The sequence below is a fragment of the Chelonoidis abingdonii genome, chromosome 11 (genome assembly GCF_003597395.2).
Source record: "Chelonoidis abingdonii isolate Lonesome George chromosome 11, CheloAbing_2.0, whole genome shotgun sequence".
NCBI classification, from domain to species: Eukaryota; Metazoa; Chordata; order Testudines; family Testudinidae; genus Chelonoidis; species Chelonoidis abingdonii.
This window is the reverse complement of record NC_133779.1, coordinates 33,028,833-33,045,614: the sequence shown is the minus strand read 5'-3', so window position 1 is coordinate 33,045,614 and position 16,782 is coordinate 33,028,833. Positions and strand designations below refer to the sequence as shown.

General features: G+C 43.1%; 1 protein-coding gene across 3 annotated transcripts in view; it reads right to left on the bottom strand.

Moving 5' to 3' along the window:
- Positions 1–83: 83 nt before the first annotated feature.
- Positions 84–16,782, bottom strand: part of DOT1L (DOT1 like histone lysine methyltransferase) — a 98,596-nt gene continuing 81,897 nt past the window's right edge. For all 3 annotated transcript variants that reach the window (XM_075070857.1, XM_075070856.1, XM_075070855.1), the window contains exons 26-28: positions 15,012–15,076; positions 13,486–14,460; positions 84–8,398 (exon numbers count right to left, since the gene is read on the bottom strand). In XM_075070857.1, the coding sequence (XP_074926958.1) occupies positions 8,391–8,398; positions 13,486–14,460; positions 15,012–15,076 (1,048 nt within the window). In that variant the 3' untranslated portion in view covers positions 84–8,390. The remainder of the gene's footprint in view (positions 8,399–13,485; positions 14,461–15,011; positions 15,077–16,782) is intronic.

The following is a 16,782-nucleotide window of genomic DNA, read 5'->3' as shown; positions in this document are numbered from 1 at the left end:
AGGAGATGGAAGGCAATCCTCATTTGAAATGTAAAGAAAGGAAAAAAACAGGTCTGCTCAAGTACTGAAGCACCACCACAGTACAATGTATTAAAATACGTACATTTTAATATAAAGACAGAACTTCAAAGCATTGTTTCAATTACAAATCAAGGTAAAAGACAAGAAATTAAAGCAGAAGGGAGGGGAGAAAAAAAAACTAACCCTTGCATTGTGGAAAATTAGAAGGGTGGGTGGAAAATATATATATATATTATATAATATATACACACTATTACATACATATATACACACTGGAAGAATTCACACTAGTTCTATGGAAGAATGACAGGGCAACATTCCAGTATAAAAAAACCAGACAGATAAATTAGGGGAAGTTTGAATTTTAAATAATTAAATTTCAGAGGCTAAAATGTATAAACTGATTTCTGTTCATTAAGAAACATCCCATATCACATGTTCTACGCAAGAAAATGGGTTTGTTTTTCTTTTTTTGTTTTAAATCCATTGAAAAATGGATTTTTATTAGTAGTTAAAAGTTTTACTAATCAATTCCTGAGCAAAAGCAACTTCATTTGCATTCCTCTGTCCAGTCCCACCCAGCAAGGGCAGACTCCCACTCCTAAAACGTTTTCTTACAGAGACCTAAAGAATTGGTTTTTAATTTAAAACTGACCATTTCAAGAATTTATATTGGGGAGCAGGAGGGTAGAGCCAAGCTGGCTGGATTAGGCCATTCTGCCTTCTCTTTAACAATGCCAGAAAAATCACCTTTCCAAAGGACAATTCCACTGCACCAGAAAAGCAACCAGATGTACCTTAGAATCACAGGGTCAAACTTGAGAGAACTTGAACTTCAGCACTAACATCTCCAGACCTTTAGGAAGTGGTTCGCTCATCGTTAATATTGAAATCAAAGCATGAAAACCAAGACGACTTTTAGACAATCACAAGCGCTAAATATACTGGAGGGATATTTTCAGTTTTAGTATTGGGTTTATGCCCTGAAGTTCCACAACAACAGCATCTGGTATTGCAATATTCAGTCTAAATAGATAGATATTTATAATGCATAACACATAAATAAAATATGGCACAAAAGTTAATGAGAAAGGTACGTCCAACTCATTCGTGAAAACCAAGGGTCATCTATGGAGTTGTTCAGGGGAATGGGGAAGGGAATTTGAACTAACAAAAAAAAATCATACTTTTACACTGACTAAATTTGTACTTAAAAACCCTAATCTACTGTGATTTTCCTCAGTGCTTGAGATAGTTCACAAAAACACTAATTTCTCCCCAAACTGTGATTTAAATAGATTAATGTTTTACTGTCCACTGTACAGTTTCCATTTCTTATTAGAAAGCAATCATCGTTCCACGCTACCAGTGTTCTAGTGCTTTTGGCTCAGGCAAAACAAGAGAAGCAGAATTATTAACAGCATCAACCTACGAGTATTAGTAAGGAGAATTCTTTCTAAGGAAAAAGGGTGTCAAAGTTTTCATGCTTCCAAACTCTGGTGTACAAAGGTTTGTTGTCAGTACAGAAAGCAAACTGACTAGATGTGGTCAATAAATTCCTACAGGAGCCCTCGCAGCTAGTACAGAGTTCAACAGCTAATTACTGCTCTTCGGGGAACAGCACCTGTGCCTGAAGTTATTTAGCAATCCCAGTTAGACTAGTGGATAAGACTACTCCCCGGTCAGTGAAGAAAACTGGCAAGTGTATCGATAGTCACTGGGGAGGAAAATAGCACCATCTTCAGAATGGGGTGGAGGGTGGCTTTTATTGTAGGCCTGAAGTCTAGCCAGTGGGAGGAAAATGTGTTCCTAAAACAGCAGCTTATGGGAGACTGCAGCAAGCCCCAGCTCTTGACATCTCCCTCCACCATTCCAGCAACCATGGAAAAGGGCAGGTGCAGCCTGGTGTGTGCGTGTATTGTAGCTATATATAAATAAGAAGAGTGCTGAGACACTAGCAGTTTTAAGAGTCTGGTCCTGCCAACACTTCCTTGGGGGCATAGCATTTACTACCAGTGAGATACTCCTGGTAGAGGAGTCAGTGTTTGCAGGACTGGGACATGACAGAAAACCACCACACACTTAGTGCTGAAGTTACTTCATCCATCCCTCCAACTACACCATGGGAGCAATCCTGCTCTCACTGAAGTCAATGTTAAAATTTGGCTGGCTGACTCCAGAGAGAGAGATTGGACCCTGAATTCATCTTACAAACAGCCTTGGAAATAGTCTGAGTCTCCCTAGACGTCACAAAGAACTGGGCTCCGCGAATGAGCTTTGCAAGAAGGGAAGCATAAGTTGGACTTTAAGAAAACAACTGGAAGCGACTGTGTTCCCACAAACGACCGCTCACATTAGCGAGACCTAAGTAGACACAGTGGCATATGGCAGGCATTGCAAATTGTCCCTGACGCAGCATGGTTAATGCAGTTCCCTGCCCTGACACACTCCAGTTATACCAGTCCTAGGACTCTCAGCAGAACGGCAGGATGCTGGGAACAAACAGCACTGAAACCCAATTTACTTTAATGCACAATCCAAACAGGATTTGAACCCAGATCTCCAGAGGTGAAAGTCTAACAGTTGCCTGTGTCCCACCCTATCACCTATTTAACTAGAGCTATGGGCAGTTTCTCCAGAAAGGAAAGGTGGGGAAGGGAGGGATGAAAGATCCATGTAGAGGAAATCTTTATTGAACTAAGCCCAGCTACCAATCAAGGATTGAATCACCCAAGATAGGAATAAAACTTGCCTCCATTTCACAAACAGCTACCTCTCCTTCTACCCTCCATTTGTCATCATTTTATCAGCTCCAATATAAAGGGAAATCAGGGAGGGAGGATTGGGTATAAAGGACATTCTTTTCCCTGCCTCTCCATCCATTTTTAGCTCCATTTCTGTGCTTAAAAATCAACCTTCTGAGGCACATTACATTAGATCATTTTCCCCATAAGCAAAATTACTTCATCCTACATGTAGAGACAAACTTTCACAGCCAAGAGATTAAAAATAGTATTGCACTATTCAAGCAACACCCCTCAGAAGAAATGAGAGGAAATCCATCCATCCATCCATCCCTCGGCAGGATAAGGCACATGGGCTACTGCAAGCTACACCCAGCTAAAGGTTTGCATGGCCCGAGTTGTAGCTTAACTTACCAGCCTAAAAACAGCCACGCAAATCTGAAGCAACTGCTTGAACTTTGGAATCTTTAGATTAAAGGTGCAATGTAATTGCTTGATTTCACTCCTCGAACAAGGGGCTTGGAATCTGTTAGTTCAGCGGACCTTCTCCAATACCTAAATCAATGAGTTCAGAGTCACTCACTGCTCTGCAGCAAACGTGAGTAGATTAAAACAGGCTCTGGCACCTTAATAACTGGGCCAATTTAAAAACAAAGCCATGTGATTTTGGCAGTGGGAAACTGTGACAGGATGGCATGGACGGGAGCTTTAAAGCTCTTGTCTATTCACAGGCCAGTGATGGGCACAATCACTTCAGAAGTGAGCAGCAGGCAGAAAGCACCCCTCGAGTGACAGCTAAAGCAGCCACTGGACAAGATTCCCCCATGCCCAGTCAACGCACTTACCTGTACAACCATTATAGAAGGGAATTCAGCCTACATGGCCCACTCCAATTTTTGGCCTCTCTGCTGAGGCTGCTCACAAAGCCAGTTACCAACAGGGCGAATGCCCTTTGTGTTCTAACAAATCTTTATTCCCACAGTAAAGGCAGCAACAACAATTGAGACAACTGGACAGTCTCATTGTCTCCTTGTGCTCCTGCCATCTCAGACTGAGACTGTGCTTTGGGGGAGGCGCTCGCTCTCTCATACCACCGAGCACAAGGGCTCCTGAGCGACGACCAGCGGCTCTCAGTGCTACCACCGTAGTTCACCTAAGTTTGAATTCTTTTAGCGCGCAGTTCTGAGTGGGACGGCTTTAATTCCTGCTTCCAATGAGCTGATAGTCCAGATTATAAACAAACTGGGAGGAAACAGGCAGGGAGTGGCCTGCAAACAGGAACACTTCTCTCAAGGAGAAAGGGGACCCTCAATGGATCATCTCCAATGTTCACACATATGGGAAGCTTTAAAGAGAGCTGCACGTATCATTGTCTCAGTATTTTTTTTTTTTAAATGGAAGGCTATGGGATCCCCCATACAAACCCTTAACCAAGTCCACTTTAAACCCACTTTCTCCTCCCCTTCCCCACCAATTTGTTGCCCGATAGTTTCCCCAAGTAATTGGGGAAACCATCACTCCTGCAACCTGCACTTAAATGAATGACGAGATTTAGTATCTAGCATTTATGACCCTCCCCAGGAAGATCAATGCACTTTACAAAAAGCAGCCAAGTGCCATTATCCCCATTTTAGAGATGAGGAAATACAGGCAGAAACTGATTTGACAGAGGTCAACCGTGTCAACAACAGCCAGGTCTCCAGTCCCACTCCAATGCAGCCCTCACGTACACAAGGCAAAGCCTGTTTTCTGGACTCCTCACCCACCACTGTCCCATATCAGAATTCTGACTGAATGACTAATCCACAGAAAACAGCAAATTTAAGTTTAATGCCTTGGGAGCTCTCCCAACTTTCTGACACTCCAAGAGGTTGTCCAGGGAGTGGGAAAGGCAAACCAGACAACTGGAGCAGATACACACCACCAAAAAAGGGAAGAATGCAACAACTTGTCTCTGCATCTGCAAACATCTACGCTCCACCTCACTGTTTCACAAAGGGCCACACAGGCTCAGCTCAACATACTCAGGAAGTTCAATTTTCTGGTGATGCAGATGCTACAAAATGCATTTCAGCTCCATTCTGAGTCCCCCTGCCAGCAGCAGCAATGCGGCTGAGAAGGAACATTTGTGACAGTAGTAGAATGACTGGGCCGGGTGTAGGAAAGTGTAAACCAGAAAGAATTCCATTCCTGCACTTCACATTTTGGCTTAAATAATATTAAATAAATAAAGTACCACCTCAGGTTACTGAGAACAAGTCTCACATCTCTGGCACTGAGCTTTCTTGCTAAGGTCACAAATATTCATAAGTCTCCAGCTATGCAGATTAGATCTTCATTAATAATGCTTCACGCTTACAAGGAGCTTTTCACCCAGAGATCTCAAAGCACTTTAAGAAGCAAGACAAGTATCCTCCCAGTTTTACAGATGGGGAAACATGGAGATGCTGAACCAACTTGCCCGAGATTACAGTGAGCAAGTGAAAGAGCAGGGAGTAAGACCCAGGTCTCTTGCCTGACCCCAGTGCATCATGTGACTCCCCAAAACTTTAAAAATCTATTTCCCAATTTCTCCATGGAAAAGTGGAAGTTCCCAGGGTCCGATACAGAGAAAAAGAAGCCTTTTGGTGAGAAGCAACAGAATTCCATAGCCTTGCCTGCTCCATTTCTCTGCCCTGAATCAGGATCAGTCTGCCTGACACTTACCCAGAAGTCCAACTCAGCTGAGATTACTGGGAAGACGAAATCCACAAGCAAGCAACGTACACAGAACACAGAAGGCTGCAACAGTCAAATTTAAAGGAAGAAGCTAACAAAGGCAGAGCAGCTCTGGAATCCCAGCAGGGATAACTGCCCTCAGAAGCATGTTTGAAACTCACAATACAACAAAGGTTCTCATTAAACCCTTTTGCAGAACAGTGCTGAAGAGGCCATGTGCTTTAAGAGGATAATGGCTAGGAGGTGCCCCAGGTCTTGCTCCCATTGCACCTGGCCAGGATGGGAATTCGTTATCTGGTGAAAGCAGACTGGCTCAAGTGATATCATGCATTTCCTGCCCACCTCTTAAATCAGGGATGTTGAGCTGCCTCAAATCGGCGTAACTGAGGCATACAGAGGGGCAAAGCTAGGGCCCTGGAGCAGTTGTTCACACTATTTCACTACCTACATTTTTTTTTTTTTAATCCTCCAAGAATCCGAGTCTGCATTTTTGTTGCCTTTAATTGGGATTAAAACTGCTGAGAAGGCCCTGCACCTTTCAGTTACCCAAAGATCTGGATCAGGCTGGAGTTGCCAAATTCACAGCTGAACAATAACTGGGTTACGTGTTTCCCTGGATTCCAGGACATAACTGTTTATGGCTTCCACTAGAAGCTACTGGATGTTTCTCAGCTGCCACTCCCTGAGCATTACTTTGCTTTCTCTAGGTTCTCTCCCTGCTGCTAGGAATCCAGCTGGATGCATCACTTCCTCCCTCTCCGCTCCCATGCACAAACCAGAAAATGATTAAAAATATTCCTGGAGATTAGGAATAAGGATCAGTCCCCTTAGCGATCAATGATAAGGCAAAGTTACATTAACAGTTTCTGCACACAGCCGAGACACTTAGGAGTGGTTAGGGTAACCGAGCTTGTTAACTTCTATGCCATTGTTCACTACATGGTCTAGAGGGAAGCAGCCAATTTGAAACACAGTGAAGGGGGCATTGTTAATCAGGATACTGCACCGTTCCAGGACAAATTCACTCCCATGGGGAGAGGAGGGAGCTGGTGAGAATAGGAAAGTAGGAGAACATCTCCACCGGCCTTTTTGGACACAAGAACCAACACAGTACTCACGGAGACACAGATCAAACCAGCCACGGAAGCACAGCACAAGAGAGTGTGAAGAGAGATTTGGCCTGCTCCAAGTACATTTAGGCAGCTGATTCACGAAGCCCAGCAGTTTGTGACAAAGGGAAACCGCACTAGGGAGCTGGTAAGGGAGAGCTCAACTCTTATCGTGAATGGCAACTTGCTGGAGGTTAGAGACTGTAATTACAGGGCTATTAACCTCGCTGGAATGGACTGAAGGACACCAAGTGCCTCTGATGCAATACAACCGAATCTCCCTAGACAGAACTTAGGCCAGCAAGGGTTCACTTTAGCACCATTGTGCTCTGAATCTAGTCAGTTTGCTGTAGCAATTCCCCTTCTGTTACTGTGGTTTCCTTTATTGGCGCTTGGTCCAGTCTATGCTGCAGACTGAAGTTTATGAACTAATGGGTCCTCCTCCCCATTTTGTGCACTTGAATAAATAAAAACATCTGTTTACAAGTTTACTGTGCATCACACAACCTAAAAAATAAACTGAATCAAGTTTAGGAAATTTGTAAATTTTCATCACGTCTATAAAATACGGTCACTGCTCGGAGTGACACTTTCTGTACACAGAACACCAAGTCACAATACAATTCAAAATGCACCAGTTTGATAGTGTGGCAGCAAGTTACGCTAGATTGTGGTGTTTTTGTGAACTACCATTTAAACCTATTCAAAGCAAAGAAATACAAACGCGAATGCACTTAAGTCAATAAAATGTACAAGGCTGAGCCATTTCGGAATCAAGTATCAAAACCTTACTAACAAAACACATTGTACTTCAACAAAAACAGCGAGCTGAGAAAATCTGCTGCTATCTGCCCCAGCATAGAAGCTCGATTTTCCGTCTTCCCAATATTGTTAAAAAGGGCCTGACCAACACCAGTGATTATGCACCCTGTTCATATGCCAAATGACACCCCAAAACAAGTTAACAGTCTAGTTACTGAAATTCACAGTGACTTGAGCGCCACCAGAGGTTTCAATGGGCCCAGTGAAGTAGTCTAACAGGACTAGACTTAAGTTATGCTTCTTCTGTTCCAAGTGTCTGAACCAGCTGAGTTTGCACAGGTAATCTAGCTGCCACTCCAGAGGGGAGTATTGCATTCTTCTTTGTAATAAACAATATTAAACGCCTGATAACTGAGCCATAAGCTCTGTTAAAAATAAAAAGAAACAATCACCCAAAACCAAAGACTGCCATTCTCTGTAGCTCCTGCTTTGCTGTAAACCAATGGACTTTGGTATATGAACAGAGTGAGCTGAATAAATAAAAGCAGACCTTTCTGAGAACTGGGCTTGGCATTGGTCAACCCTCAAATTCAGCACCAAGGATTTGAACTAGAGAGGCACAGTTCTGATGGATGAAATAGCACCGAGAGGAGGCTCTTTACATCTCTGCTGGTGTGCCAGTCCTTTATTATTCAGAGAATGGTTTCAATGAGTTATGGTTTTTTATGACTTTAGATGGAATAAAATAAGCCAAAATTGTTTTCATTTTTAAAAAAAAGATAAATACTTTATCTAAACTATTGACAATACAAACTGGAGCTTTTTTTTAAGCATTTTCCTTTGCAGTTTTTTTTTCAACTCTGATTCACAGTAGAATATTCTTTTCTCTGTTATTTAGGTCTTTTATTTGTTTACTTTGTCCAGTAGTAAGAGAGTAGAAACCCCTGCCAGGCCAGGCGAGCACCTTTCAGTGGAAGCTGAGTGAAGTTGGTCCACGTTGTCCTTGCATAGGTCACATTGGGTTGAGGTAGAAATCCTAGTTACCTGTGGGACAGGAGGAGAGGAAGAGACCCATCTAAAATTAGATGCATCAAATCAAGTGTGTGCCAGAAATGTCATTTACTATATAGTTCTTAGACCTTCTGTTAGCCAGGATCAACAGGGACAGAAAGGAGAACAATGCATGTGTTGATATCAGTCAAAGTTAGAGACAGATGACAACCCAACAGGTCTCTTCCATCACACCCCAACCCTTCTTGGGCTGTGTAATAACGAAATTTGATCCCTTGTTCCTAGATTTAGGCTCCAGTTCAACAAGGTAAACGCACAAGTAGTTCTATTGAAGATAACGAGATTATTCATGTGTTTAAATCAGGCATATGGAGTCTGATCCAAAGACCGTTGGAAGTCAGTTGGGGCCTTTCCATTAGCTTCAGTGATGGACTTTGGAGCAGGACTATGCTCAAGTACCGTGCTGAATGGGGGGCTCAGATGTTAGTCTGTGTTGAACTTTCACCATCTGCTGGCCTAGGCACCTCCATGCATCAAATCCAGTGCCAGGGTTCCGAAGCCTTTGCTCTACATCTAGCTTCTGTGTTTCTAAAGGAGACACACTGCTCCTCTCTGGTGCTGCCCCTTCCCCTCTCCTAAATGTCTTGTCATTTAGACTGAAAGCACTTTGGGGCAGGAACTATCTAATGAATTTGTACAGTGCACCAAGGAGTCCCAATTTCAGGTGTGGTTTGCTTAATAAAAATAAGGTATTTTCCACAGTGCTTGCCCCCACATCATGCAGATTTAAACAAAGGACCCAAAAAACTTAACCACAATCACACCTAGACTGGCCCAAATACAAGAATTCCCTTCTGTGAAAAGTGCTGAGGTTCTGCCATTTGGTTATGTTCTGAAGCAGAACAAAACTAAGACCTTTTGAAAGCTTTCCCCAAAAAACAGAGAAAGCCCTCCCCCCCATGAAACCTGTGGATAAGATAGTTACCTGGGATGTGGGAGACAGCTTCGAGACCCTGCCTGAACTCAAATCTCTCACATCCTAGGTTCGTGCCCTGTCTAGATGACTATTTCTGGGGAGTGGTCTCTTCCCTTGCCACCTGAGACACCTTCCAGATGACAGCTTTGTCTAAACCAATGCCTTCCTGCAAAAAGTTTCAATTTTGACAAACTGGCATTTTCTAACGAAAAAATGTTCATAAAAAATCACTCCCATTCTATTCACACCCCTCCTCTCCAAATTCAAGTTTCCATCCACAGCCCCCGTTACCTCAAGCCTATTTTCCAGCCACCACCCTATTCCACTTTATATTTCATGACCGTTTACATCTTACACCGACACCACTGCTGCTGCAGCTCTCGGCAAGTTACTTGACCTCTCTGCTTCAGCTTCCCCCATCTGCAAATCTGGAGGTAACTTACCTATGTCATGTGCGTGTTGTGAGGATCTTATCACATTTGGAGAACAATCTGACGGTGAATACACTATCTACGTGCAAAGTGTTTGACAAGAATCTGAGGTGTCCTGTAATTTAGTCAAATGCCACAAAAGGCAAAGGGTGTTACCATCTAGTGGATGTACTTCTGAACCACAGGATAGCAACAGCATCAGGGACCTGCAGGAGGGCCAGTGTTGCCTAATATTGGCTTAACTATGCAATCCTGAACTGCATTATAAAAGCAAAGGTTTGCATAATGAAAATATGTGACTTTCTAGTAGTGCATATTATTCTGAAGCTGCTCTGAAAGATTCTTTAACACTTGCTTGGCTGACATGCATGTGTGCACACACCTTCCAAGGTTTTTCTCTCTTCCACAGCCTCATTCCTTGGGCTAGATTTTAGCACAGGGTATTCCACTAACTAACCTAGCACAGTGACAGGTTTCAGAATGGTAGCCATGTTAGTCTGTATCAGCAAAAAAAGATCAAGGAGTCCTTGTGGCACCTTAGAGACCAACAAATTTATTTGGCCATAAGCTTTCATGGGCTAAAGCCCACTTAATCAGATGCATGCAGTGGAAAAGAGTAGGCGCGCGCGTGCACACACACCCCCTGAAAAAATGAGGGTTGCCATACCATCTCTAACAAAGCTAATCAATTAAGGTGGCCTATTATCAGCAGAAGGAAAAAAAAAAAAAACTTTTGTAATGGTAATCAGGATGGCCCATTTCATGTGATTTTTTTCCATGAAGTTGATGGATTTCCACTTCATACAGCTAAATTCAGTGCCTTTTTTCTCCGGTTGCTAATAGGCCACCTTAATTGATTAGTCTCATTAGAGTTGGTATGGCAACACCCATTTTTTCGTGGTGTGTGTGTGTGTGTGTGTGTGTGTGTGTGTGTGTGTGTGTGAGATCTATATCTATCTTCCTACTGTATTTTCCACTGCATGCATCTGTTGCACAAAAGCTTATGCCCAAATGAATGTGTTAGTCTCTAAGGTGCCACAAGTGCTAGATTGCCTGTGCTAGGTTAAAAGAACGAGGAGCAAGCCAAAGACTACCAAGGGAAGCAACAGCCCAATGGCTGACGCAATCTGTTAGTGCTTTCTTATCAGAGATGGGGAGCAGACTTCCTGCTTTATTCGTATCTAATTCAAATTATAATCAAAGGCTGATTATACAGAGAATGATTACATCAGGTTGCCACTATGAGGCAGACACGAGTCACCAGGCTGCTTTTGTAACTTCATTTTCCACAGCACTCTGCTTCGGCTCACATTATCTGCAACCCTCCACTGATCATCCTTATTCAGTTGTTTCCAAGGGGAAAAAAAAGGTTGTAGCCTATAACCTTGAGTTCTCCTTTGTTAGCCATACAGAGCAAATTTGGTATGATGCCACAAAAACACCACCACGCTACCAGCATGCAGGGTAATGACATGCCAACACGAAGGGAGCGCACCCTCTTGTGAGGGAGATAGCTCTGCAAAATGCAGAATAGGCAGCAAACCCCTGCAGGGCTGTACATTAAGACAGATGCTTGGAAAATATGAACAATCTGAACAATCAGCTTCTTATCCTAATTTTTCTCTCGCTCTCAAAGCAGCACATTTTCTAAAGTATTCAAGCCATGATACTGCAGGAAATGTTGCTTCAAATAACGTCAATTGGTAATTGCTGCTACCCGGCCTGAACACAAAGTTCCTGGATATCAGATGAGTTACCATCGTGAGCACTCAGTGTGTCGAGAAATCCTGACTCCCAAAACTGAGGCGCTTCGGTGTTTCCCCTCTCTGCCTTGAGATTACCTGCTCTCCAAATTTTATTGGGCTCTCTCTATGTCAAAGAACCTGTTCCCACCCCGCTTCCAAGCTCAGTTATGGACTGATGGCTGAAAAGGAAAGGAAGGTCATTTAGTATCTTGTACAAACCTCCTGTTTTCTCTAGCCTTACCTTACAAAATAAGAACTGTTAGCTAAGCAAGCTCTTTATCGTGGCTTAACCCCAGAAAGGTGCGAAGCGTAAGGAGACTGCATGCCAAGTGTAACCCACATAGCGGATGTGCCAGTTGCGTTGGACTGTGGGATCATGGGCGCGGTCTGTGCCAGCGCCAAACGGGGCAGAGGTGGGTGATGGACTGTAAAGGAGGGACGGGAAGTTTTGTGCTGAAGAGAAGCTAGCTTAATAGACAAAGAAGCATTAGCAGATTGGACAGAAGCAGCAGAAGATGATGGTAAAAAAGCATCGTTAGCTGGGATGGACGGCAAGTTCTGCAGAAGCACAGGCTCAGAGTTAGAAGCGAGTAATGGAGGAGGAGGAGGTAATGAAACATTAGGAAGGGGTGGAGGAGGGTTATGAAAAACAGACTGCACTGGCGCTCTGTTTAGGTGTTGGGCAGCTCTGTTCTCACTGGATGTTACTAAGCTAGAGGAGGGGGGCTGGAAGGATGAGGTGCTGGCAACAGCCTGCAGAGGGTTTAAGCTTAGCATTGTGCTGCTAGAAACAGCACTGCTGCTGAAACTGGCTCCAAACTGATGAGAAGAGGAGGCAGAAGGCACCGCATGGTTAAAAATACCTGCAAACAGGAGAAAAAAAACTCAGCTTCAGCAGATGGGCTTTGTACAGTCACAAGTGACAAGAGAAACAAAACAACAAGAAGCCAAAAAAAGCAAAAATTATAGCAATTACAGCCCCATACAAAATATGCAGCATGAAATAGCAGCAAGCAATGAGAGATAATGGATGCAGGCCAGGAGGTACAAGAGAGTCACTTACCTTCCTACTTGCAGCCTGTAAATGCCATGGGGAACAATGGCCAGACCCAAGAGAAAGCAGAACTTTTGATTCTATGCCACATGGGTAACTTTTTGATGAGATTACCCAGTCACTAGAGTTCTTTATCTGAAGACTCAAATGACTGCTGTTCCCTCCTGCTTACCCACTTACAAGGCTGCAGGGGCACAGAGTGTATGTCCAGCAAATCTAAAACGCTAAGAGGTGAGAGTTAGGATTTCCCGACGTGGTGCATAAATGATTATGGGCAGAACCTATCTGAACCTGCCAATACAACGGGGGCTAAAGGAAAATTCTTTCCTATCTGCTTCCACCAGTTTGTCTCACGAGAACAGCAGCACAGAATGCTAGAGGTGCACATGGCATTTGCCATTCCTGGCACAGAAACATTCTCTTATCAGTGTCAATTCAAGAGCCAGCAGAATCCTACACAAATCCCATCAGCATCTCATCTGAAAAGGATACGGATATTCAGCACAAACAAGGAAGAGGGGAGGAAAGAATCTTATGTCCAAATCTCAACCTTCACTGAAGCTGACAAATCAGATATTCTTAACTGTTCAGAGAGGGCAGCATGGCACGTTAAACCTTTAGACCTGCAGGGAGACCTAAGCTAGTTCCAGCATAGTGGTAACTGACAACGATCACATGTTATGAAATCAGAACATTGAAGTGCATTCCCATTTCCTTTAAAGTTTAGTTCTATGTTCATCTAGCAGAAAGAAAGCTGATTAGTCTAGCAGTCGTGAGAGATGCAGGATAGAGTCAATCCAAGGCAGAGCTGCTCCACCTCCTGCAGAAGTGAAAGGGTTTGGTACCTGGAGAGAAAAATGGCCACGCTTTCCTCTAGCCCTGTTCTTATACCATAGAAACAAAGTTCTGCCTACCTCCAACTGTTCCACCTGTAACCCCAGGAGAGAAATTCCCCATAGCATGAGAGTTAGTCAGTCTGGTTGCAGCTGATGACACGTGGACCAGACTGGCAGCAGCTGGCATTGAATTAAATAAGGACTGCAATACTGAGGAGTTTGTCACCGAGTTGAGGTTTGCCTGCAAAGCCATGGGACCCAGGGGGAACTGCGATCCAGTGGTCAATGTGTTTAAGAAAGGATGGTGCGTCTGAACAGAAGGTGCTGGGTTGCCTGCAGATGAGACACCAGTGGAAAGGCTTTTGCCATTGAGAAGGCCACCAGAAGATACAGCAGCAGCAGAAATGAAAAGGTTGTGGCCGTTTTTAAACTCCACATCTCGGTCCCGTCCTTTGCCGACCTTGCCATTGTGCTGCAAGGAACTTTTTTCAGAAGCCACCCCTGGACGAATGGTTAATTCACCGAGCTCTTTACTTTTGACTCCTGATCGGTTTAAGTCTTCTCCTTTCGTGCTGCCGAGGCCTTCAAGCTGCCTCTTGTTCAAAAAGGGGTTTGTCTCCAAAATCCCCACATCTTTGCTCCTCTGTGACTGAAAACCCAGAGAGGAGTTGAGGGTGGTCACATCTGAAGTCTTATGAGGAAGAGAAGCACCATCAATAAAGCTGTGTAAACCGATGTCTGTGGTCAGTCCACAGTTATACATGGATCCATTAGCGGAGTTTGTATTGGGGCTGAGTCTGTCCGTCCCAGAGGAGGACATGGTGATGTTTTTCCGTGTGTGTGCTGCAATTTTGGCATCAATGGCCATGCCATCCTCAGAGGACGGCCTAAAGGCAAACAGGGAATTCTGGCTCAGAGATGAAACAGCCTGCAATGGGCTATCTGTAGTTTTGGTCAGGTTGATGTCAGAAATTGGCGAAAAAGTAGACTTCCATTTACTGCTATTCATGTTCTCACTGGTTTGTGCTTGTCTCCTCCCAGCTAAACTGCCACCTAGTTTGGAAGAAGGGTTGCATGCATCAGTAAACAATTCATTTAATCTTCAGTAGGCAAAATCTGTCCAACAACTGACTCATTTTAATAGCTGATTCTGCTTTCTGAACACACAGGGAGAAAGTTCACAGTAGCTATTAATCCCTCTATGACCCTAGTTAAATGCATCTGAAAGGACTGATTAGGCTGTTGGAAGAGCAGATTACATCAGCCTTCAAATCGGACACATCCCTAGCCAAAAATTGGTCGGGCATCCTTGTCTAGGAAAAAAGTAAAACTCTCTAAAATGCTTTAATCCACTCATAGTTTTAAAACCTGTGCCCATAAATTTAAAAGGGCTTTTGATGCAACCAACTATAAAGAGGTGGCCCCAAAGTTTGTATTGTGATGAAGGATCTGTACTAGCATAGACCTCTGCTTTGAAATGCATGTCTGCTCTACGCCACAAGTTCTCTCCCAGGAAGCCTGCTCATCAGTTGACAGTCTAAAAACTACAAGGAAGCAGGCAGCACAATGCATTTAAATGGATGGTTAACATTCCCTAAACTTACCATTTTCAATAGTCTTCTGTGGAGATTTGCTTTCCAATGATATCGTTGCAATTTTCCTCTCAATTCTAGTAAAAAAAAGAAAATTACTTACACAGTGCTTCTTGAAGTCTTGCTGTTACTGAGTTACCCCTATGACTTACCCCTTGATTTTTAGGTTTCTGTGTCTGCCCAACTAATTTAAAAATGTACAATGCAAATTTACTTGTTCATTGTCTCTCAACCTTTCCAGACTATTTTACCCATTTCAGGAGTCTGATTTGTCTCAAATACCCCCAAGTTACACCTCACTTAAAAACTACTCGTTTACATAATCAGACATAAAAATATAAAACTATCATAAGAACGGCCATATTTGGTCAGACCAAAGGTCCATCTAGCCCAGTTGTCCTGTCTTCCAACAGTGGCCAATACCAGGTGCCCCAGAGGGAATGAACAGAACAAGGAATCACCAAGTGATCCATCCCCTCTCACCCATTCCCAGCTTCTGACAAACAGAGGCTAGGGACACCATCCTTGCCCATCCTGCCTAATCGCCATTGATGGACCTGTCCTACATGAACTTATCTAGTTCTTTTCTGAACCCCGTTATAGTCTTGGCCTTCATTACATCCTCTAGCAAAGAGTTCCACACGTTGACTGCGCGCTGTATGGAAAAATACCTCCTTTTGTTTATTTTAAACCAGCTGCCTATTAATTTCATTTGGTGATCCCTAGTTCTTGTGTTATAAGAAGGAGTAAATAACTCTTCCTTATGTACGTTCTCCACACCAATCATGATTTTACAGACCTCTATTATATCCCCCCTTAGTGATCTCTTTTCCAAGATGAAGAGTCCCAGTCTTATTAATCTCTCCTCATACAGCAGCCATTCCATATCCCTAATAATTTTTATTGCCCTTTTCTGAATCTTTTTCAATTCCAATATATCTTTTTTGAGATGGGCCAACCATATGTGCAGACAGTATTCAACATGGGGGCATACCATGGATTTAGAGAGAGGCAATATGATATTTTCTGTATTATCTATCCTTTTCCTAATGATTCCAAACATTCTGTCACAGCACACTATTACTGAAAAATTGCTGACTCTCTCATTTTTACCCTATAATTATAAAATAAACCAATTGGAATATAAATGTTCTACTTACATTTCAGTGTATAGTATAAACAAGTCATTGTCTGTATGAAATTTTAGTTTGTACTGACTTTGCTAGTGCTTTTTATGGAGCCTGTTGTAAGACTAGGCAAATATCTAGATGAGTTGATGTACCCTCTGGAAGACCCATGTGTACACCCAGGAGTATGTGTACCACTGGCTGAGAACCACCATACTAGTGGAATTTATCATTACCAAGAAATATGCTACCAAAGACTCTGAACAGAGGTTGTAATGGAATTTTACCTACATATCAAGAATACTTATTCATGGAACTTTTCATTGCTATTTTCCTTCCTCAGGCAGGCAGATTTACAGCACCTTTACTCTTAAAAAGTGTTTCACATACACAGAGCAATTACTGCACCCAGAAATGGGGAAGAACGTGACAGTGTTTAACATAGAGCAATGTTACACAACAGTTTGGAATAGGAAGTGAAGAACTTTGTATCAAGTTGAAATGGAAGTGGGTATTTTCTTAGCCAAAAATTACCCAAAAGGTGGGACTTGGTCAGGATGCTGAAGTTAGCACTCCCGCAAAGTTTATGCTCATTCTCCCAAACACAGCCACCCATTGCACGCATTAAAAACCCAGCTAGGAGTAGGTTCCCTATG